Source organism: Peromyscus maniculatus, chromosome 12 (genome assembly GCF_049852395.1).
Source record: "Peromyscus maniculatus bairdii isolate BWxNUB_F1_BW_parent chromosome 12, HU_Pman_BW_mat_3.1, whole genome shotgun sequence".
Lineage (NCBI taxonomy): Eukaryota > Metazoa > Chordata > Mammalia > Rodentia > Cricetidae > Peromyscus > Peromyscus maniculatus.
The window spans coordinates 46,784,498-46,808,230 of record NC_134863.1 but is presented as its reverse complement, the minus strand read 5'-3'; the positions used below and the strand labels follow the sequence as shown (position 1 = coordinate 46,808,230).

General features: G+C 40.2%; 1 protein-coding gene across 35 annotated transcripts in view; it reads right to left on the bottom strand.

Annotated features, from left to right (window-relative positions):
* Abi3bp (ABI family member 3 binding protein) overlaps nucleotides 1-23,733 on the bottom strand; it is a 208,344-nt gene that overhangs the window by 119,829 nt on the left and 64,782 nt on the right. For all 35 annotated transcript variants that reach the window (XM_015989199.3, XM_015989185.3, XM_076549010.1 and 32 more), the window contains exons 3-4: nucleotides 12,261-12,329; nucleotides 7,598-7,730 (exon numbers count right to left, since the gene is read on the bottom strand). In XM_015989199.3, coding sequence (XP_015844685.1) covers nucleotides 7,598-7,730; nucleotides 12,261-12,329 — 202 coding nt within the window. The remainder of the gene's footprint in view (nucleotides 1-7,597; nucleotides 7,731-12,260; nucleotides 12,330-23,733) is intronic.

Below are 23,733 nucleotides of genomic sequence, written 5' to 3'. Positions count from 1 at the left end.
GTAGGTAGTAGCTTGACCATTAGTCCACTACCAACAACAGCGTGACCTCAGAGAAGCTGTTTCTTTGTACAAATAAACTTTCTCAAGAGGTTTTGTACTAAACACCTTTTGAGACTCTGTTTATAGAAGTTTATTTCAGCAACAGATTAGATATTCTATTCTAAAACTCTCCCTGAGGCAAAAACTAAATTTGTGATGTAGCGGCAGGCAGTGAACTATAATTAGGAGGAAAGTGAAGAACATCATAATTAGTTTATTCCTCGAAAACTCTCCCATCATTAGCCACTTTATGGACTCACACTTTTTCAGGAAGACTTGCATTTGACACAATTGTATTCCCCCCAAACATGGGCACTGTATATTTTCCCCATCCGTGTACTAAAAGATTCCTCCCAGCACCCCATTTGTTAATGTCCTTGTTTCACAGTGGCTGGAGCCACTGAGAGTCACTCCATCCTCTCAGTATCGCACCTTCCTTTACTCTAATGTCAGGAGAGTAGACTTCCTGGTAATTTATACCACATTCTTACTTTGTAAGCACATCAACCTTTCCTTTGATCTCCCAAGGAAGTTGTGTAGGTGTTTTGTGATCTACCAAAGCAACAATAAAATGAACGCTTTCTGAACCCTGTCAATGTGTTTCACTACAAGCATAATCTTCTTTTTTCCACCTTCTTAATAATAAAAATATCCATGTACCGTTATACTCTGTTGTGTGCCATCTTTAACAGACTGAATCTTCTAATGATAAAATACAATGAATGAACTAAGCCTCCTTCTTCTGAGTCCCTTACTCCTTCATCTTTTTTCAGACCCATGTATTCTTCCTCACATTATTTCTCATGCACTCATCTTTTCTGTTCTTACAAAGCATTTAGTATATTATCTTTGAATGCTTGTGGTAATTTTTAAGCTGATCATCTGGCCAATAATTCTATAGAGAAGATAATAGTTTAGAAAATTCTACTGGTTTAGTTAGTAATTATTAGATCATTGATGACAAACACATCTCAGTGAAACAGAGGGAAGGGGGTGTGAGCCAGTAAAAAATGGATGGGGATGCTGTAAAAATCAAGAACATAGGAATCACCTTGAAGATTAAGGAAAGAGATAAAAAAAGAAGTGTGGAAGACAGAACATAATCAAGAGAAGTTTTCTTAGGGATGATGTGGCTATGGAAACCTTGAATCTGTTTGTACACAGGAGGCAGGATACCAGTGGCATTGAAGGGGTGGCTGAAAGAGAAGAGACTGACCATGAAGGAGCCAAAGGCTTAAAGGATATTGGAAGAAATGGAATCAGGAGTGCTGAAGTCAGAAATGTGATCCTTGGAGGAGAGAGATGTGAACAGAGGTAAAGATGAAATTGGGGTGCAGGAGTAAGCTGACAGTGATCAGTCTAGATTTCCTTAGCATGACTGTAGGTGTATAGGTGGAGTAAGGTGTGAAAAGATCCAGGGAACATGGCCAGTGTGCTACTGTCGGGATGTGGAGTACAGAGAAGTGCTTGAGTTGGGACTGTCTATGTGGGAACAGAGAAGGAAAAGATAAGGACATAGATAATGAGTACTTCTCCCAAGCAAAACCAGTAAGACGTGGGACCTTTAGACACTCTAGAAAATGAAATACAAAAAATAAATGAAGTTAGGGTGTAAGGAGAATTTCAATATATTCCAAAGTAATAAGGAAAGTGAGATTTCCAGAAAAAGGGTATCAGTTCAATTTTGTCAGGTTGATTCTGAGGTAAAACCAGAAAATGAGGACAGTTCCCTGCTAGTTCCAGTTTACTACCAGCCTGGGGACATAACCCTACTCTCACAAAGCACTATATTTCAAAGCAAGGGAGTAACAAGGCTCCAGGTTTAATAAGTGAGAATTCAGACAGGGGGAAAGCCTACTTCTTAGGAAGTCTAGAAGAAAAAAATTATAATAATAAAAGTAAACATCCCTCTTGAATAATCAAAAACTAGAATGCTAATTCTATACTAAAAAATAAAACATGAAAATGTTAGACAAATAAATTATAAAGCTGAAGAAGCAATCTTGAAAGCCTTGACAAGCTAAGAGAGTGGCAAGGACAAAGAAGCAATCAATATTAAATCAAATTTTGGCTAAAAAAAAACAAACCCATATCCTTCCTCTATGTCAGCTTGGAAAGTTCTCTTTTGGTCTTAGACTGACAGCAAATGTTCCCTTCTTCCATTCAAAGAACACTGCGCACACAACCATAAACGAAACACATCTACTTTCCAACTGGGGAAGGACCCGAAATCTTGGAAGACCTGGACAAACTGTGTGTGAAAACAGGGCTAGAAATGGGCGGCAAAGCCAGAGCAACAGCCCATGAATACATCCAAGTACACAGCAGAACACGAGCTGTCCTCACCGGAAAGTTACTAAAGTCAGAGCTTTGGTATGGAAAGCCCAAAGTCAATGGAGCAACTTGTCCAGTAGGTTCTCTGCATGGGATAATGGAGGTTTCTAGAAACCAATGTGAAACGGTTTTTATAAACCAGTCTTTACAGATGGTTCATTGGTTTAAAGCAACCCCGTTTGTCTTTCTGTGGCAATCCAAGGGCAGCCAGATTCCAGTGGTTTTTAAAGAAGGTATGGCTGAAAGAAAATCTCAGCTATGTTAGTCTTCTAATTTTCAAGACCTAATCATTCCCTTTAGCTGTTATTGCTTATTCTAACCCATTGGATTGGTCTAACCTCATTTAAAAAAAAAAAGCAGCAAGACTGTATGAGGGCAGATTCCTCCAGGTCTGTTTCTAATTATGTGCAGTTCTGGTAGAGGCATTTGGGTGTTTACAATGTGTACAGTATTTTTGGTGCTTTTAAATCAGCACTGCTCATTTTTCTCAAACACGACAAAAGCTTTAGAATGTCAGCTCATTACTAACTGTGCCGACTTGGGAGCAAAGTTGCCTAGAAAAGCAGAATCTACAAGTACTTAAAATGGTCCTTTTCAGCCATGACTCTCTAATTCTTCTCCAAGTCCTATCTGAACACTTCCTATTTTTCCAACTCAGATTTGAAAAGATACAATCATTTTGAGATGATACTGACTCCTTTGAACACTTTACTCAAATCAGAATTTTAATACTGTAATTTGATATACATGACTACATCTATTTAAGGAAATGGGCAGGGCCAGAACTGGTGAGCCAGGGTAAGGCCGAGATGTATTTATGATCTGAGTCAGAAGTCTCAGAGTCTATGACCTAGCTCTCAGCCATCTGCTCCGACATCCTCTAAATGCTCTGTCCATCGGTGCTGCCAACAATGGCAACCCGTGGCAAGAGTAGATAAATTCTTCATGGAAAGGTCAGCATTACTCAAGCATAAATAAAGGAAAGTCACAAGGCACTGGAAGGCACTTACTGCACATGCTCCAAGAATTCCCCTGGCTGCCATTGACCTTGGTGGAACACATCCCCCCTCAAGGATTCATCAAGCCAGCTGAGCAACCATTAAAATCAAACTGCATTTTGCTGTAAGACTATCACATTCCCTTCCTCTTTTTCTGATTCTCCCCTCTCTCCTCTTTCTTCTTCCTTTTTTTGTTGTTTTGGTTTGGTTTTTTTTGGGGGGGGGGGCAACTCAACCAGCACATTATTTTCCCAGTGTTGGCATACTGAACTATTCCACTAAAAACCTGGAATTATCATAAAACAAATATGCACTTTCAAGAGTATTTTCCAAGTAAAATAAGTCATGGACTTAGTGGTGGGTGAAATAAGAAATATTTCAGATTTTTTGAAACATTTAAAAATTAATTTAAAAAAAAGAGTTTTGGAAATAATCATCCCCATGCTTTCTTCCAAGTATTTTATTCCTTGAGGACCATGGACACAGGAAGGAAAATTTGATTTCATTCCTTTTCAGCTTAGATTTCCCAATCAAAGTAATTTAAAAGGTACTTTTGAGAACTTGCAAAGACTTTAAAAGGCTTTTCATTCCAGTTCAGTTTAAACAAGAATAAAACCCTACAAAAATAATCTCACAGCCCAAAAAGCTCAGCTATCCTCAGAGCAAGGGAAGTGTGTGTTAAGTGTAATGGGTCAACACTATTCTAGAAGAGCTACAATTAAAACATGTCACGATTGTATGCAGAAATCCACAAAGATACCTCTACAATAGACTACTGGCAATGGTTGAGAGAAAGCCCGAACTGACCTCCTCTGGTGATAGGATGACCAAACACCCTAACTGTTGTGCTAGAAACCCCATCCAATGACTGATGGAAGCAGATGCAGAGATCCATGGCCAGGCCCCAGGTGGAGCTCCGGGAGTCCAATTGGTGAGAAAGAAGAGGGATCGTGTGAGCAAGAATTGTTGAGACCAAGATTGGAAAAAGCACAGGGACAAATAGCCAAACTAATGGAAACACATGAACTATGAACCAATAGCTGAGGGGCCCCCAACTGGATCAGGCCCTCTGGATAAGTGAGACAGCTGAATAGCTTGAACTGTTTGGGAGGCATCCAGGCAGTGGGACGGGGACCTGTCCTCAGTGCATGTGCTGGCTGTTTGGAACCTGGGGCTTATGCAGGGTGGGAGGAGGGGACTGGACATGCCTGGACTGAATCTACCAGGTTGAACTCAATCCCCAGGGGAGTCTTTGCCCTGGAGGAGATGGGAATGGGGGGAGGGGGAGGGCATGGGAATCTGTGGCTGATATGTAAAATTAAATTAAATTATAAAATAAAAAAAAATTAAAAAACATGTCAAAACACAAAACACTGAAGGGGATTTACAGCAAGCAGAGCTCTCACAGCCTGCTTAAGGGAATGTAGATGAAGCCAGAGAGACAGTTAAATATACATCCTGCATACACTCCTGCAATGCAGCAACTCCAACTGGAGGTATGTTCCTCCCAAGAGATTAGATAATATACTCAAAGTCTTGTGTGAAAATGTTTATAGAAGTGATAGACATAAAAACAATCACAACACAGTTTTATTTGATTTTATTTTTTATGTGCATTGGTATTTTGCCTGTATGTACATATGTGGGTCTATGTGTGCAGTGCCCTCAGAGGACAAAAGAAGTTACCATATCCTCTAGAACTGGGGGTAAGATGGTTGTCAACTGCCATGTGGGTACTGGGAGTTGAAAGCTGGTCCTCTGGAAGAGCAACCAGTGAGCTCTTAACCACTGAGCCATCTCTACGGCCTCATCAATACAATCCTTGTACCCACCAGCAGAATATATAATAAACAAGAATATTCACATACTGGAACGCTACTCAGGAATAAAAAAAAGTAGACTTTTGACACCTGAAATGTTAGAAATGAAACTTAAAAGCATGCTGAAGGAATGAAGACAGATCAACCCTTCCACGCAATGTGACTCCATTTATACAGATTTTATAGGAGGCAAAATTAATCTATAGGGATAAAAATACAATCAAGGGATGTTTCTGGAAGAGGGTACTTTCTGGAATTCTATTTGTTTCTTTATTTCTTTTCTTTTTTTTTTTAGAATTTCATATAATATGTTTTGATCATACTCACCCCCTCCTCCAATAGGTCCTCACTTCCTACCCACAGGCCAACAATGTTACTAGACATCACAAGCTAATAGATAAAAATCCCAGTGCAAAGAAAAAAATTCTTCTTTTGGATGTTGGCCAATGAGCTCTCATAGACACCCAAACATTCTAGACTATTGCCATTGGTCTTTGTTACCCTTCAGAACTTGACAATAAGACCTTATTACTGGAGTCATAGACCATAGAGAAATCAAACCGTTCCTGATCTGGAAGTTTCATCCCTACTGGTTAGCTTTCATAGTGCTTGAAGGTGCTGTGCATTCTACCAGAGGGAAAAAAATCATCATCTTACCCAGCTGTGATCCTTGAGAGCTACAACAATGACTGGCCTTGCAAGATATGCTCACCAGTGAAATTGTGAAATGAACATCATGGAAGTACCCAACCACTTTATGATGGACGTAAGTCTCATACCACAGGATGAAACCCATACCTGGCACCATTGCTAGGCCAAGAACTTTGGGCTAGATAGGTCATAGGCCCTCAGCAAGAGCCTATTACTAGAATGTTGCTAAATGGACATAATAGTAACAGACTCCTAATTATGTATCCTTATACCCAGAGATGAGTGCATCTCTCAACCCTCATCAAAGAAACATCTATTTAGTGTAGGTGATTAACACAGATGCCAACAACTGCCCAAGGTACAGAGAATAACATACTCTTTTCTATTTCTTAATGCTATAAAATATATAAAAATTTATACCTCAAACTGTACAAGTTTTATAGATTTTACTATGTTTAAATTACACCCCACATTTTTATTTTAAAGCAGGAATGCAACTTTTCTCAAATTTGAAATAATTTCTAGTGTATTTAAAACAAGAACTACTAAACACCCCTTTTAAACGTCTCTAAGCTTGAGATTTTTGCAAACTTACGCAGTTTTGAATTTTGATACTTATGTAGTAAATATTTATGAGAAGCAAATACCCTGAATAAGCCATTTAGGATCATGGTTCAGTGTTTAACTCACTGCTCATTTCAGACAGAGCCAAAGATTGTGTTGGGTTGAAGGATAAATGAATTGCAGTTATCTGAAAACATGAATGACTGTTAATTGTTCTGCCAACCACCACCTCTCTGCTCCACCTCTGCTTAATTCTCCCATGTGTTCACATCTAGTTTTCTAAGCCAGTTTTCTTCAACATCAGTGGACAACAGAATCATCTAGAATTCTTGTTGAAACACAGATGGTTGAGACCCACATTCAATTTCTGACCCAATGAAGTCTGGGGATGGGGGAACATTCAGTTTGCATGTTACATGTTCCCCAATGATGGAAATAGTGATGGAGCTTGATTTGAAACCATGCTTCAAGGACTTCTGCTTCCAACACTCTTGAATTTTTAGATCAAAGATCAATACTTGGGAGGTGGAGGCAGGAAGATCAGTGAGCTCAAGGTCACCTGAGTCTCAGAGTAGGAGCCTATCTCAATGTGTTTATTTCTTTTAGAAATGGCATCCACTAACAACTGCAGTTATTATTAAAAATAAGTACTTTCAAGAATCAGTCAACTGAGCAAAATAAGACATGGGCTTAGTAGTGAGTAAAATAAGGAGTATTTCTAATTATTTGAAAGGATACATACACATACACAAACACAAATACACAGTATATCTTTATGATCTTTATATCTATATCTATATAAATATATAGATATAGACATAATAGATATATAGATATATATAGATATATATTTATATAGATATAGACATAATAGATAGATATGATCTTTAGTTCATGCCTCCGTGCCCTCTGCATAATTGATATTGCCAATTCTGCATGACACTGCCCATTTGGTATTTGTTCCTTCCCTTAGTGTTTGCTCACATCCATATGTTTTCTACTCAGATAGATCCCAGCTCTGTTATTGGCAGCGTCCCTTACTAGATATCCATGTACCCCAAATACCTAGAACAATTATATGGCCAATAGGTGTTAAGTAAATGTTAAGGACCCCAAAATTTGAACATTTTTCTAAGCATGTGTCAATACTATCAAAAGTAGTGAAAAATAATTTCCATTATGGGGAATTACCTGTCATTGGGACAGTGACTTGGCAACGTCCAGTCGTGGTGCGGATTGATGAGGAAACCCCAGGACAGGAAGACTGAGCTTGGCGACAATGTACCAACCACGAGCTGGAGAGGTTTTCGAGAGCGAGATTTGCCTGGGGAGGCAGCACACAGTTAGCTCCAGGCACAGTATCTTTATTGTAGCATAATTTTTTATTGAATCTTTGGCAATTTCACATCATGCAACCCAATTCCAGCCCCTCCATAGCATCTCCCCAAAAAATTAAAATTAAAAAATATTGATTAAAAAAAAACCCACTTCACTCCTCCATCTTTCCTGCCTCTCCCACACCTCTTTCTCTCCTTTTTGTTTTAGCTTTTATCATGTCAAGATATTTTTCTGAGTCATTTCTAGACTTCATGAGAGTGTTTTTAAAAATCATATTTTTATAAATTCTTTGAGAATTTCATGAGTTTTCATATGGCCTAAAAGACTGATTTTTATCCATGAATTTAAACATCAAAGGAAATGCTTTATTGATCTTGGGTGTGCATGTTCATATATGTACAGGTGTATATGTGTACACACACACACACACACACACACACACACACACACACACACACACACACACACACAAACCATATGTGATGATACCCAGGCTTTAGTTTTCCTGTGAGTCACATAGTTACGCAGGTGTTGGCTATGATTAGTGAAGTAAACACCCAGACACATACTTACATCTCTGTGTATATACACATTCCATTTGCTTTATTTCTTTCACAGAATAAATTTAAAATGTGCCTTTTAGACCAGTGGTTCTCGACCTGTGGGTCATGAGCCCTTTAGGGGTCACAAATTAGATATCCTGCGCATCAGATATTTACATTAAAATTCATAACAGTAGCAAAATTACAGTTATGACATAACAACAAAACTGTATGGTTGGGGGTCATCACATCATGTGGAACTGTATTAAAGAGTTGCAGCATTAGGAAGGTCGAGAACCACTCTTCTAGACTGAATTAACACCCCCCAAAGAGAACATGACATTATTATGGAAGTTGTATGTCATATTTTTAAAAAATCTTACCTTACAGTATAAACTTGCTTGATATAATATTGTAATAGGCCTATGCTTACAGTAAACACACAAATGGAAAGGTACACACATTTGAAATAATGCCGGTGAGGTGGGGGGGTAATACAAGAAGCACAGTTGTTCTGTAGGGACTTATAGAATTTGGGAAATACCACAAGTTATGCTAGTGAATGGGTATAGAGTCTTTTCAAGCACAAGGGGGAAAGGGTGTGGGGTAGGCATTTCGATTTTAAAAATCATTTGAAACTATAGAAATGAGAAGGCAGGAAAAGGAAGAACCTTGGATACAAGTTCAACCAGGGAAATAAAATCAAAATTCAAAAAAATAAGTCTCATAAAACTGCATCCCTACTGAGTTTCCTCTTTGCTTCATGAGACTGGGCATGCTGTGTCTATTATAGGAAGGACTTGGGTATTCTCAGTCTAGTGGGCTTGAAACAATACAGCACAGTGCCTGGGACCTTTAGTCAAGTGTGTAAGACAGGACCCCATAAGTAAGTGTAATGGTGACTATTTGACTCAAACGCTCTTAAAAACTGTCATGTCTGTTTCTCTATGGTCTGTCAATTATAACTCCAGGAAGAAAGCCTCTGAACCCAGGATTTATACAATCCAGTGGTATAAAAAGGCCTCATTCTAATGCAGCTGGCTTATTTATGGGGTGCCATATCTTTCAATAGCTGCATACATTGTGTAATGTTCAAAGCAGAGTAAATCTATATCGTTAAACATCTGGCATTTCCTTATGGTGAAGTAACAAACACCCTCTTCAAATTTTCGAAAATACATAGTAAATGTTTTTTACTACATATGGTTCTATGATGTGAGTGAGTGTCACAATGCTAAAGACTTGGTTTTCATCCCATGCTCTTACTGGGAGTTACTACAAGAAGTAAGCCATAATGGGAAGGGTTTAGATTTTTGGGGTATACCCTAAAAGGGGGATTATGGAATCCCAGTCTCTTCTTTCTCACTTTTTGAATTCTGATCATAAGATGAGCATTAATGCCTTCCTGCCATGATGTCTCACCGTAACCCTAAAGAATGGGGTCCGTGGTTACAGAATCAACCTTCTAAAACTAAGATTATCTTGGGTGTTTGACATAGTAACATAACACTGGAATGTTAACTAGGAAAGTTGACCTCTTAAGGATGTCTAAAGTAATTTATGAATATCATGACAGTTGTTGGCTGCAGACAGGCATGTACTCCTCTCTATAAACCTTTTCAGATGAGCCTGTCATCAAGCCTTGCAGATGGTGATTTGAGTGGTCTACATTTGACCTCCAAGAACTGGATAGGAGACTCTTGATTGAAAGTAGGGGGCACACACAGCTTGGAAACAAACACTGGGGTGATTATACTAATCTTCCTGTTTCTGAGCTGACTGTCACAAATGTAATACAACAGCATCATTTTAGAGATGAATAAGAAGGGCCAGAAAAGGGTGTCCAAAATTACATAGAACGCAAGGTAAAAACTCATATTTGGATTTCCTTGATTATTTTCTAGTTTCCTTTGTAGTGAATCCTTGGCTCAACTCGCAGTATATGAGGAGATGAAATGCAGCTTTAGAGATGAAAAATGTATATTTCATTCCCCAAGGGATCCAAAGCTTGTATAATCAAACAATTATGTCACTAACTTGGCGATTTTAATATGAAAAAGATTAGCTAATTAGACTCTATGTGGCAGATGCAAATGTAAAACAAATGGAAGTGATTCCATTAGTCACCACATCTCTCCCAGATGCAGAATACAAAACCAGAAACTATATCCACTGCCCAAGAGAAAAGGTGGAACTATCTCATGCTGAGCAGGATGATACAACTTCCTGAGCTAGGAATGAGGAGGTGAGAAATAATCTCCAAGGCCAGCGTCAGCAACCTTGAAATAAAATGAAGGTAGGAATTATTACTTGAGCCACAAAAGCCTCAGTGGTCTGATTTTCCTTATAAATTTTTATTTATATGATCAGGGTTACATGAACAAACAGGTCAGTGACCAGCCAAATGAAATCACATTCTAGGACACCACAGTCACGTTTGACGTTGTTGTTCAAAATTTTGAAGCACTGTCTTGATACTGAGTTTTCCCCTTTGCTTCAGGTAAGAGGTGGAAGGGGGGATAAAATGTATATATATATATATTTTTATTTCTCAGAATGCTTGATCATTCAATGCTACTTGTAAAAGAAATGACGGAAGTGTAAGAAAAGGAGAGAAGGGTGCTAGAAGCTGAGTTCTGGTGACCAGCCCTGTGCTAATTCATTGAGTACAAATTCAGAGTAGCCAAGATACCTGTGCTCAGTGTGGTAGAATTATCAAATGCTATTCCTCCCATCTCATTCCTCCAGAGAAGCAAAACAAACACAAAGATGCTTTTCTGTGTGGCATCCAGGCTTACTCAAAAGATAAAAGTGGCTAGGGAATCATTGAGTGGAGAAGAGTTCACACGAGAAAGAGCAAAGTAGAACTCTGTGGTCAATACCATCCACAGGAAGGAAAGTGGACACTCTGTTAGAGGACGCAACATTTTCCTTCAGAGCAATGCTCACATGAAGTTTTACTAATTAGACATGGCAAGCTTTTAGTCTTTTGTCTTTAGTATTTTTCTCCTGTTGCTGTGGGGTTAAATATCCCAGCAGCAAGAGCAACTTCAAGGAGAAAGGGTTTATTTTGGCTCATGATTCAAGGGTAACCATTCATAGCAGAGAAGTCGAGGCAGCAGGCGCTTGAAATAGCTGGTCAAGGCACATCCACAACCAAGAGGCAGAGGGATAGATTCATGCACTCTCTTCCTGGATGTGGTCCAGGATGGAATCTCAGGGGACTATACTGCCCACTGTTAGGTCTTTTCATTTCAATTAATCTAACTGACATACACCCTCACAGGCACACCCAGAGGCTAAGTAATCTCTAACAGGTGTGCCAAGAGGTGTGTTTCCAAGGCGATTTAGACTCCTGTCAAGTTGGCAACAGTATCACAGTCATGTTAAAGTTTTGCTCTTATTGATATGTATGTTATCCATTTTCTGTCTCCAGCCTTCCTGGTTGGAGCTAAGTCCAGAAAGGAGGGACACAGAGTAAATAAAACCAAAGCGCCAATCCCTTCAGTATATACACAAATGAGTTCTCCTTTTCAAACATAAATGGCTTCCTTAAGCCAAGGTTAGTTATAAAGCTTTGTCTTTAAAATCTGAAAGGCCAAGAGTGGGCAAGAGGTCACCCTTACACAATAGAAACAGGCTAGCAGGAATTAGCTAAAATGACACTTATCACAGGCCAGGAGCTGTGTTAATTCACTTACCCTCCCATTAACCTAGGCGAAGAGAGTGTGTTAACTGTCTAAACCTCAGCCTAGACAGTCACATGAAGTAGCAATGCCAACTTATGCTGAGAGTAGTGTCTAAGACCAGGCTATGGTTGCTTGTCCAGCAGGGTAAGCTGCAGACTCAGGACTGAAACCATCTATACCTACATTGCTAAGATATTCCCAAGGCATTTCTTCTCTGGCATGTAATGGAAGGTGAGCTTGCACAGAGCAAGTTAACTACAAGAAAATGCAATACAACAACTGTACCTGAACATGACTTCTTCTGGCTGGGAGGAGGAGCGGGTCGCACGACTATCAGATACTTCGGCTCCGCATCTGAAAAAAACAAACAACAAAAAAAAAAACCACATCTTTCAGCAACATCCTTTCAGAACCAGCGTGGGAGTTAGTGCACCCATGTCCTAAATGAATATTTCCTGGTGTTAAACTCTCTCTGACCCTGGTATCAGTGAATAAGAAGACTCAAGAGCTGGAAAATTAATACTTTCTAAAAAGCCCATTAAGTTTTAGCAATGGAAATTAGATCCATATTTTCAAACCCAAATGGGCATGGGTGGGGAAGAGGTCTTTAAAAAGCACACGCTACACAGACCTTTCTTTTTAAGAAAAATCACTTTATTCTTATTAACTCACAAATGAAAACATCACACAGCTAGTTTAAGGAAACCTCTCAAAATCCCTGCCCAGTCCCAAACCCTATGCATCCAAATGAATGTCTCTACCGTCAGAATGTCCATTCTGAAGCTATGTGGCTTTGCTTAGGGTTTTATACTTTCACTATCCAGTGCATTCTTATGCAGCACTAAAGATGAAAAAAAAACTGCAAGTTGAAACTAGGAAAAATAGCTTTCTATCATCTTTCATGACTCCTGTGTCCTTCCGCCTGCACCCCTTCTTTCCACATCATCTACTGTTACCCTCTTGAAAGCCTTTCTAAACTTTATACTATACCCACACAATCGTTTACACACACACCTGCATGCAAGTATATGCACCACATGCTTTCCTAGCATCCTCAGAGGTCAAAAGAAGGCATCTCATCTCCTAGAACTGTAGTTATAGGTAGTTGTGAGTTACCATGTGGGTGCTGGGAACCAAATCCCAGTCCTCTGTAAGAGTAGCAAGTGCTCTTAACCTCCAAGTCATCACACCAGCCAGATATATTAATTCTTTGAAAATTTCAAACATGTGTACAATTTATTTTAGTAATATTTAGCCTCTACTTCTGCCAACAACTCCTGGATTCAGCCTATGTCCATCCCCAATTTCACATCTTTTCTTTTACTCCACTGAGTCCTATTTTGCTGCCCTATATGCACAAGTATGGTGCCATCCACTGCAGCATATCAGTGAAATAGAAGAAACAATCCTTAAAAATATTTAGGTCTTTAATTATGTAAGTAAAATTATGTTAAACCATATTAGATACTATAGTCTTAGATAAAAGGCTGAGAAGCAATATTAAAGCTAAGAGATGTGAGCTTATTCAATAAGGACTGAGTAATTAATGAGATAGCCTTTCTAAAAACTAGTATATCCAAGATGACTGATTGGTAAAACATACATAAACAAACAGACAAACAAACAACAACAAAAAAAAACACTTGAAAAGTAGTATTCTACCTAGCGATTGTATTGAACTGGTTGATGAGTTATTACTCTAATAGTTCTTCAGGAACTTTGGGACCTGAGACTTCTTGGTCATCAAATTTGACTTAGCTGCTAAGTCAACCATAGTTCAGAACTACTTGCTCAGGTGGACCTTTTGTTTTATTTTTATTTTGTATTTACATTTCCCCTTTGTGGCTATAGAAGAGGCCTTCTTACCCAAGGCTTTAAGGAGCCAACTTCGTTTACATGGCCGGCATCTCCCCATTTGCTATAATCTGCTTAGTTACTGAGGGAAGGAACCCCGGCAATCTTTGGAATTCACTTCAGGGCTGTGTCTGTTGCATAGTTGCCTCATGACCAGATGAATTCATGACCATATGACCTCATGAACACAGGTAAAGTGTGCCCAAGCTTCCCAGAGCCCCACGCGTTGGAAAGTGTATCTTGCTTATTTATTTATTTATTTATTTATTTATTTATTTATTTTATTTTATTTTTTATTATTATTTTACTTTTTTTTTTTTAGATTTATTTTTATTTATTATGTATACAGTGTTCTGTCTGCATGTGTCCCTGCAGGCCAGAAGAGGGCACCAAATCTTATTATGTGGTTGCTGGGAATTGAACTCAGGACCTCTGGAAGAGCAGTCGGTGCTCTTTAACCACTGAGCCATCTCTCCAGCCCGTATCTTGCTTATTTAAAACTCCCATAAGAAATGCTCAACCCAGATTCAGTAATAGGACTATAACCACCATTGGGTGAGTTTATTAGGGTAGAGGGACATTATAGGTGTCAAACTATATGATACATGCTTTCTGTGTGCAAAATAGCTGTTAATAAATTTATACACTAATGACATGTCATGCTGATCCTGCATATTCTAGAAGTGCAATTATCTCTCGTAATAATGAGATCACTGAGACATGGTCAGCTTCACGGGCGTGCAACATACACAGTTGCACCCTTCACAGGGACCCCACGTTTGGTTCCTATCACCATCTGGAAATACTTTTATTTTTACTTTTTTTTACTTCTTTTGTGTATGTGTACGTGGGTGGGTGCATACACTTGTGTGTGGAAGACAAAGGACAACTTGTGGAGTCGGTTCTCTCCACCATGTGGTTCCAGGGATCAAACTGAGGTTATAGGGCTTAAGGAAAAATCACATTAACCTCCTGAGTCATCTCACCAAACCCCTGAAAGTTTTATCACTTTGATCTTTGAACTTCATTTTGTAAAATTAAGTCTCATGGGATAATGGGGGCATGCTCAAGAACAAATGGAGCCAGAAATAACAACACTTGTCCGTGGGTTTCTGCCTCCCTCTTTACGTAAAGCATTCCAAGTGCAGCAAGCTCCAGGTTCCGTGAGACCCTGTCTTAAAAACTAAGGGGTAAAATAGTAGAAGATACCAGACATAGAGTTCCGGCTTCCACATGAACATGCACAGGCCAGCATGCCTGCATACACATGTGGACACACACCACACACACAAGAGAAGAGGACAAGCAAATCTTACCACTAAGAAAGAAGATGTGGAGGGAGTCACAGACAGCCCCAACATGACACATTGGCCACACAAGCCAGAGCTTGCTTCTTTGAGAAACAGGTGGGGGTCTAAAGAAACACAAACCAGCAAGGAACCTCTTTCTGCCCGCTTTTGCTGTGCTAGCCAACACGGAAGAAAAGGGAAAGACAGGACAATTCCATTCTCTTTAAGGTCCCCCTCATTCATAAGTTAAAAAGAGCATCCATAGAATATGCACGCCTGTGTCAAAAGTGAATTAAAGTGGAGACATTTTGTGCAGCTTTTCCTCAATTTTGCTTAGAAATCCCCATGCATGCAGGAACTACAAAATACTTGCTGCACACTTCCAGCTCTGCTGTTGAGATGTAAAGGTTCTGGAATTCACATTGAAAATGGGCAGTGTGCACTGTCATTGAGGTCAAAGGCCCACATACTATAATTTATAGTTTTTATTCTTTAGAATTACATTAATTAGCAAATAACACATGACAAAATCATGTGGGAGACTGTAGGAGGAGGAGGTTTACTATTGATAATCAATCCTGTTTTTTTGAAACAAGGGCCCTCAATGTTAGTTTCACATGTGGCCCTACAATTATATAAATATCTTAATCTAGTCTTCAAATGTCTCTTTAATAAGTCTCAACAATGCCCTTCTAGAACACAGAGGCCATGTTTACTAAACATGAGCTTTAGTAAGTTGTTCATCATGGTAGAGTTAGAACTAATGTTTACTCCCTTAAGACAGACTAATTATGGGTTAGTAGCTTTTGAAAAGGACTTGAAATGATAGAGCAATACATACACCAAGGACAGTGCCCGGGATCCAACATGGTCATGGGAACAATTTAAAAATAAGCTGTTTTGTTTTTATTTTGTTGTTTGTTTGTTTTTGGTTATGTTCACAGTCGATTTGCACAGGCTGTGGTAGTGTGTCAACACCTGGAACAGAAGTGGAACACTGGGTGTATATTCGTTCTTACTGCTCATTAAATACTCCCAACTTGCAGTGTTTCCGGATTGCTCATGCTCTGTTGGTGATACAGACATGGGAAGATAGAGCACTAAAGTCACGATTTCCATTCCGGTCTGTATTTTGGATTTGTAGCAGACTGAGAATACACACATTGTGGTCTTCGCAGATGTTCTACCAAAAGTAATTATTTCATTATTTAGGGAACATATACAATTAAAATCTCAATGCAAGATAATTTATCTAGGATGCAGTTACTTTAAATTTGTAATTCTGGTGGTTAATCCTACAAACTGGTCAGCCCAGTTTAACTTAATTTGCTTAGCATTGTAAATGCCCTAGGGTAAAGGATAAGAGAATTTACTGTTTAAAGAAGTCAAATATTGAAGACATATATGGATATATATTGTCTTATTTTTAGTCAAGGATATGATCCTACTATAATTGCCCAATTTAATTCTAACTTTCAAATTTTGGATCTCTTTCTAGTAGAGAACTCCAGTCTTGCAAGAGGCACTGCTCAGAATGTTGTCAAAATGGCAGGTATTCCTGTCCTGCGAAGCTTCTACCATGCATATGTCTACACAAACATGAGGCAAGCCAAGGGGATCTTTGAAAAATCACATCAAGAGCTTAAACACATTCATTCATGCATGCATGCATTCATCTCTCATCTCTTCCTGCCCCTCTTCCTCCTCCTTCCTTTCCCTCTCTCCTCCCTGTTATTCTAACAACTTGGTTTTATGTTGATTCAAATTTCCCTCTCTAGGAGGCTGACATTCAATCCTGCTTGGCTATCAGTGGGACAAAGCAAACACTTCTCTAGGGAGTTTTCATTTTTTCCATTTACTAGGTGGAGGCAAACCACAGTGGCTATTTTCACAGAGTACTTCATCATGGTTAAATTTATTTGTAATTGTACAGATTATATGCTAGTAACTAATTTGTATTGTACTAATCATATGCTAGCAATATTATCAATTTTCTTAAATCCAAAAGTGGGTGTGCTCTATAAGATTGGAGGACAGACAATAAGGGAGGAAATAATAAAAATAAATAAATAAAAACAAGCATCACAGATTCCAAAATACAAATATTTCCCCAAGAAAATTATACACCACCTTCATTCATAAATATCACTGTAAAAAGTCTTCAAAATATATTGTCCAACAGACACTAATGCTACAGTCCATATGGTGTGGTTTACTACTGTGAACAAACACAAGGTGGGTTTAGAAGCCTGTATCCATAGGCCCTGAAAACACAACTGACAAGATGCAAAGCCAATTTTAAGAAAGATGGGGTTCTCTTTTGGGGAAATACTAATGGGACATTTTCTAGACATTTGAGGGTACTTACTGCTCACTGGGGCCAATACTCAGTTATCCAGTGGCAAAGGATCATGGTAGTCAAGAGCCCATGGGGAAGACTGAACAGAGGTGTTAGCGATGTGCTAACATCACAATGGTAACTAAGTTATGAACACAGTTTAGTAATTTTAATAAGTCACTTAGATTACTAGCTTTTTTATTAGTTATGCAGAAAAAGAATATCTATGGAACTGTAACTATCAGAAACTAAGTGAGCCCACCTTTTAGAATATTTCCAGGTCTCTATAGAAAGACTTGGTGAACTGAGCTCATGCAGCCCTGGCCACACTTGGAGTTCAGGCTTTGTTCATTTATGCATCCTTAAGCCTGAAGAGCAGTAATGATCCAATTAGCATATTCTGAAAGAAGGAATCAATGGAACTTTGCATGAAGAATGGAGGCAACTATTAGGGGCTGTGAACCAGCACAGTCCATAAACACAAACCAGTTTTCACAAACTCCATAATTCTTCAGCAGAGAATTAATAAATCTATTTACAGAACTGTTTCTTTTACTTAACAAAACTACTTATACCAAGTATGTGTTTTAGCATGGATCAATAAACCTTTTCCTTTCTGCCTGAAAAATAATTGGAGACAATTTGACAAACCCTGGGCCATTTGGTAACTATTTCCATGAAATATTACAAAATCTTTTAAATGATGAACCTGTGCCCAGTTTGACAGAACATACTGCTATGCCCCTCAGTTCAAAGGAAATTCTGGCTCCCTCGGCCTCCAGGACTGCCTGGAATAACACCAAAGTATAAAAGATCCACAGAAGTGTAGCCAGCCCCATCACAGAACCACCAGCCGCGCAGAAAAGACTTGGATGTCGGCCACAGAAGGGGGTCCAGATAGTTACACACCTCATCCGAGGGAGCTCACAGCTTAGGCGGGCGTTTGTCACAGGACAAGTCTGCACAGCCGATGACTCCAGTGAGAAGCAGCCCCTGCTCTCCGTGCAGTGGAATGGGCGGGGTCTCAAAACATGGAAAGGGAACTCAGCTCTGATGGATGAAGAGGTAATTAAAGGGGCTTTTCTTTCCAAACCCAATGTTGCCAGAGCTCTGCTATATCCAGTCACTCCTCACAGTCTACACTAAAGTGTTTGGAAGAAAACACTTAAATGGTGTTTCCAAAACAGCACCACCACTTCAAAAACACATCCCAGTGAAGGAGACGTCCATGGAGTTTGACTCAGTGTTCTACTTTCATTTGATGAGATTTGGGGAGGCAATACTATTGAAGACGTATTTCCCCCAGGACTAGCTGTATTAACTGTGGGTCCAATGCAGAAAACAAGTGATGAATGAAACCCTTCTTTAAAGGTAGAGAAAACGAACTATTAAAGACATTCAAAAAAAAGAAAAGAAAAGAAACCAGGCCGTTTCCTTTTTCCACTGTCTCCGCCTCCACCAGTTATGGTGTTGACTTACCATTTAAGGTGATGCTCTGGAGATGGACTCCACTCATTTGCTAAGCACTCCTCCTCACTATGACTCCAACAACTCTGGACTCTCTATGTTCCATCACGAGGTTCAGTTCCTCCAGGCTACGATATGTTGGGAGGTAGACTCAGTTGGGAACCCTAGTGGGTTTTCAGAAAGCAGGCCAGCACTGTCGCTTGCTCTCTCACATACATGCTCTATGCTCTCCCGAGCATATGCCAACTTCCCATCCTCACATACGCGCCAGCCACACGTCCCCATTTGCCATGCTGTGGTGCAGCCTAAGGCCTTTTCTAGATGTGCCTGCCTAGTCCTGAACTTCAAAGCCTCCATCGTGGGCCCAGATATCGATCTCTCTTGTTTTAATAAAGTAAATACATTTAATAAAAATTCCTAGTCTCAGGTGTTCTGTCATAGCAACAGAAAACAAAGACAAAAATGTGTCCCATTAGGGTCTACCCCATTATCAAAGTTTCTTCTCTGGCCGCACTCTCAGGACAGAAAACACAAACTCTCTTTCCCACAAATCTGTCACTCCAACCTGTGCACCCCATATGACTGCAGTCCATGCCCTGGGACTGTCACGTACCTGAGTAGGGGTAGAATGGTACTTGCTTCATCCAAATGCTCTAAGGAATGTATAGTGATACCTCCAGCTTGGGCAAGACAACTGCCGCCACATCTGGCCACATGGCACCATAGTGTGTATGTACCTCCCCCAGTTCTTCCTGAGTTCCCACCCAAGGGGCTGCTGGAGATGGAAGTCAGCTGAAATAGCTAATTGAGAATAAGTAGACAGTATATGCAGGGACGGAGGTGGCTCTGAGCGAATGCTTGGGGAGTAGATGAAGTCTTGAGTGAACGGCTGTGTCCATGTCAATGACACAGTGTCTCAGACCCCTGAGAATCGGCAGAGCCTTTCCCAGGCCAGACTCGGGGAAGTGACGATGCCTCCCTCTGATTGGATATTCAGATGTTGGCAGTGTGTAAAAAACCAGCAACTGAAGATTCTTCCTCCTGATGACTGCAACCTGATTCTGCTCCCAGAGGCCTTCGACCAAAACTAGCTAATCCCTCCTCCTGTGCTATACATGAGAAGTGTGCTGAGGTTCCTGATTGTGTAGTGGGTGCCCTCTCCAGCCTGTCTGACCACAGCTTCTGTGTATGTGTCAGGGAGTGTGAGTGTGAGTGAGTGTGAGAGTGATAATGAGTGAGTGTGAGTGAGTGTGTGTGTGAGTGTGTGTGAGTGTGTGTGTGAGTGTGTGTGTGAGTGTGTGTGTGAGTGTGTGAGTGTGAGTGTGTGAGTGTGAGTGTGAGTGAGTGTGAGAGTGAGAGTGAGTGTGTGTGTGTGAGTGTGTGTGAGTGTGTGTGTGTGTAAGTGTGTGAGTGTGTGTGTGTGTGTGAGTGTGTGTGTGTGTGTGAGTGTGTGTGTGAGTGTGTGTGTGATTTTTCCTTTCCTTGTTGCCTCAGTCAGGTTTCCGACACCAAGCCATGATAGACACAGTGAGCAAGGGCACGCAAGTCTCTGAGACAGGACAGTTGCAAACTGAACTAAGAAGGTGAGGGGTGTGGAAGGCCAAAGCACAAAAGCTCAGGCTCCACCCCCTACTCCCCCCCCCCCCCCGCACCCCGGGGTGGGGCACGGGTCCATCGGACATCTGTCACTAAATGAAGTGTAAAGGAAACTAAGAATTGAGAAGAGTGATAACAGCTCGTTTCACTCCGAACCCAAGGTCCTCCAAGGGCACTTGCCGCCTGCTCATGAAGCCAGCACTGATCTGACCCTCTACTCCCTGTCCCTGCATACTGGGTACATCAGCTACCCCATCTTGTTTCCGGTGGTCTGGCACAGAGCCTGGTACATCTCATCCAGCCACTGTCCCAACCTAACCCTCCTTCACTTTCCCTGTGATAGATTCTCTCCCTGGCATCACAAATACTTGGTACTGTATTTCTCTGACCCATCTGCCCTAAGGGCCAGTACACATCCTTTCCCACTTACCAAACTAGATTTGCTGTCAGATACTAAATTGCTGGCTTTCTTGCCTGTAATATTTTCCTTGTCTTTGCTCGTATGTGCCCCCCACAGAGAAGCTTAGCATGGGGTATTTGTTGTCCATTAGCAGTTTTTATGTTTGGCTGGGGCTAGAGTTTTGAAGTAGAGCCTATTCTGGTACACATACATTTACCCATGAAATCTGCAATGTTTGACATATCACTCTAGAAAGATCTAGTGCATGACCAGGACTTCATTTGGAACATGTTTTCTCCCAAGAATAGTGTCCAAAGTTAAAGACTTCAAGCCAGCAGAGTGTCGTTCCCCCCAACCCTTTAAAAATGATCTAGTGGGCATTACCAGCTAGAGGTAGAGTGCCAAGAACTGTTCTCTAAAAAGGAGTTTTCCCAGAGTTGAAAAGAACCAGGATACGTGTAAGGCACGGGGCGGAAAAGCAGCATGTTGTGGTGGCTAAGGGCCAAGACAGATCTGGAGTCAGCCTGCTGCTGGCATATCCTTAATCCTCCAGGGATCCTGTGTCTTCCCTGGAATAAAGATGCTGTTTACAGTATCTGTTCTACAGGGCAACTCCCAGGAACAACTGACCAATTCCTTGGCCTAGGACATTGAGAGAACTCAAATTCAAAAATCATTGGTTGACGAAAATCTCCATCCCAGCATAGGCTAATTAGCTACTGGGCACCCCATTTGGTGAGTGGACACAGCAGAGAACTCAGAGACAATGTATTCCCTTTCTTTCCCTCCTAACAGGGCACCATCAATGGCAGAGTGAAGTTTGGGCTGTCACTTAATGATCAGACTATGAAAAATCTGAGGGTCATGTTGAAAACTCGAGGCTTTCCTTTGCAAATAGATCAAGCAGGCATCTTTCCAACTACTGAAAAAATGGGACACATTTAATAATTACACCAGGCAAGAGGTGTAAATCTTGACATGCCAGGCAAGCCAGGCATTTACCAATAGTACAATCACCCCTAAACTGAAAAAAACTTTCTCCCAGAGACTACCACTCCAGGCCATGAGAGATGCTTTGTTTTGTTGACAATGAGCTTTGATTGGAGAACTGAGAATAGTTCAAATTCATGGAGTCTGGTTATCAAACACATGGGGCTGATAAGGCCCAGCTCTGCCTCTGGGAGGCCTCATTAGGCTGGTGAAATAAGACACAGGGGAATACATGCACGAAACCCCACAATCTGACCACAACATAAAACAATAAAGCCAAAGGCAGCTCTTCACAGCCCAGCATGTGGCATGACTCACATAAGCCAAAGAACACTGAGTGTGCTGGGCAAGTAACCCATTCCAAGAGAAAAAACCGTGACAGACAATTGTAAAAGCTGATAAAGACTATCATCTTTGGTTTTGAGATATCCCTAAAAGTAAAGAAAATTCTACCATCTAATTCTTCTCTTCTATTTTCACTTTCTGGATAACCCTCAGACCCTCCAGTTTAACCTTTTGGCATTAGCTAGCTTTCCATAAAAAAACCTCTTTTCTGATAGCCAGACTCTTGCAATGATTCTGGAGTACTAGATCCAGAGTAGAACATCCTTTTAGCCCATGACAATGGGGGACATTTTCAATGTATAACCAATCATGAATTTTTGAAAGTTAGATTTTGATTTTAGTTTACCTGATACAATATGGTTGAGAACTAAAATTCTGAGATAATACAAATTTATTTTAGTGAACTTCCAAGAAAAGATCGACTTGGAGATGATATATTAGATCAGGAAGATGAGTAAAATCCAGTTAAAGTGCAGTTGAATGCAGCAGAAAAAAATAGAATATTAAAAAGATTTCTCTTGAGCAGCACGTGGGGAAACAGGTGTCTATTTTTAGGACAGGCCTTTCTGGTGAAAACCCATGGTGAACTGGTTAAATGATGGTACACATTTGCTAAGAACTTGATGCCTTCTATGCCGACAGCTTTAAACACCCTTTCATGAGTCTTACTTACATCCTCTAAATTATATGCCTTGGAAGAAAATCAAATGATTCTAGGATATCTTGTTTTTAATAAAAAAAATTTAGATTTATCTTGAAGATTTAAAGCCAAATACTTCCCACATAGTGAATATATTTCCAATAAAATAACTCAGAAAGTGATTTTAAATAAAAGAGAAAAAAAACTCTATCTTAAGTGGTACTCACAATTCTCTCAGACTTTGTGAGTCTCAAATTTAACCCTTTTCCATTCATTATTTTATAATGTCTCTAAGTTCAATTCAAGATGAAAGGAAAAGAAAATATAAGGCCCCTAGGATCTTCGGCTGGTGGAACTTTTTTATTTAAGTCGAGTATGACAGAAGACAGGTTACACATGCGCACACATACGTGCATACATGCACACACACATGCACACACATGTGCATGCATGCACAATTACTAACATTAACAGTAACGCTAAAAGCAGGTGTCCAAGCTCTTGGTGCCTGTAGTAGAGGGCAGCAGATACCCAGGAGGCGGAAGCAGAAGGACCCCTTGAGTGCAGATGCTCAAGGCCAGGTGAACAGCACTGTAAAGCCTTGGGACATTCACTTAAGCTTAGATTTCCTTATGGGTAAGAGCAGTGGTTCTCAACCTTCCCAAGGATGTGACCACATGTCACATGTAGCGATAACCCTGACCATAAGATTATTTTTGTTGCTACTTTTTAACTATAATTTTGCCATTGTTATGAACTGTAATGTAAATATCTGATATTCAGAATATCTGATATGTGACCTCTGTGAAAGGGTCGTTTTTTCATCCTCCAATGCATAG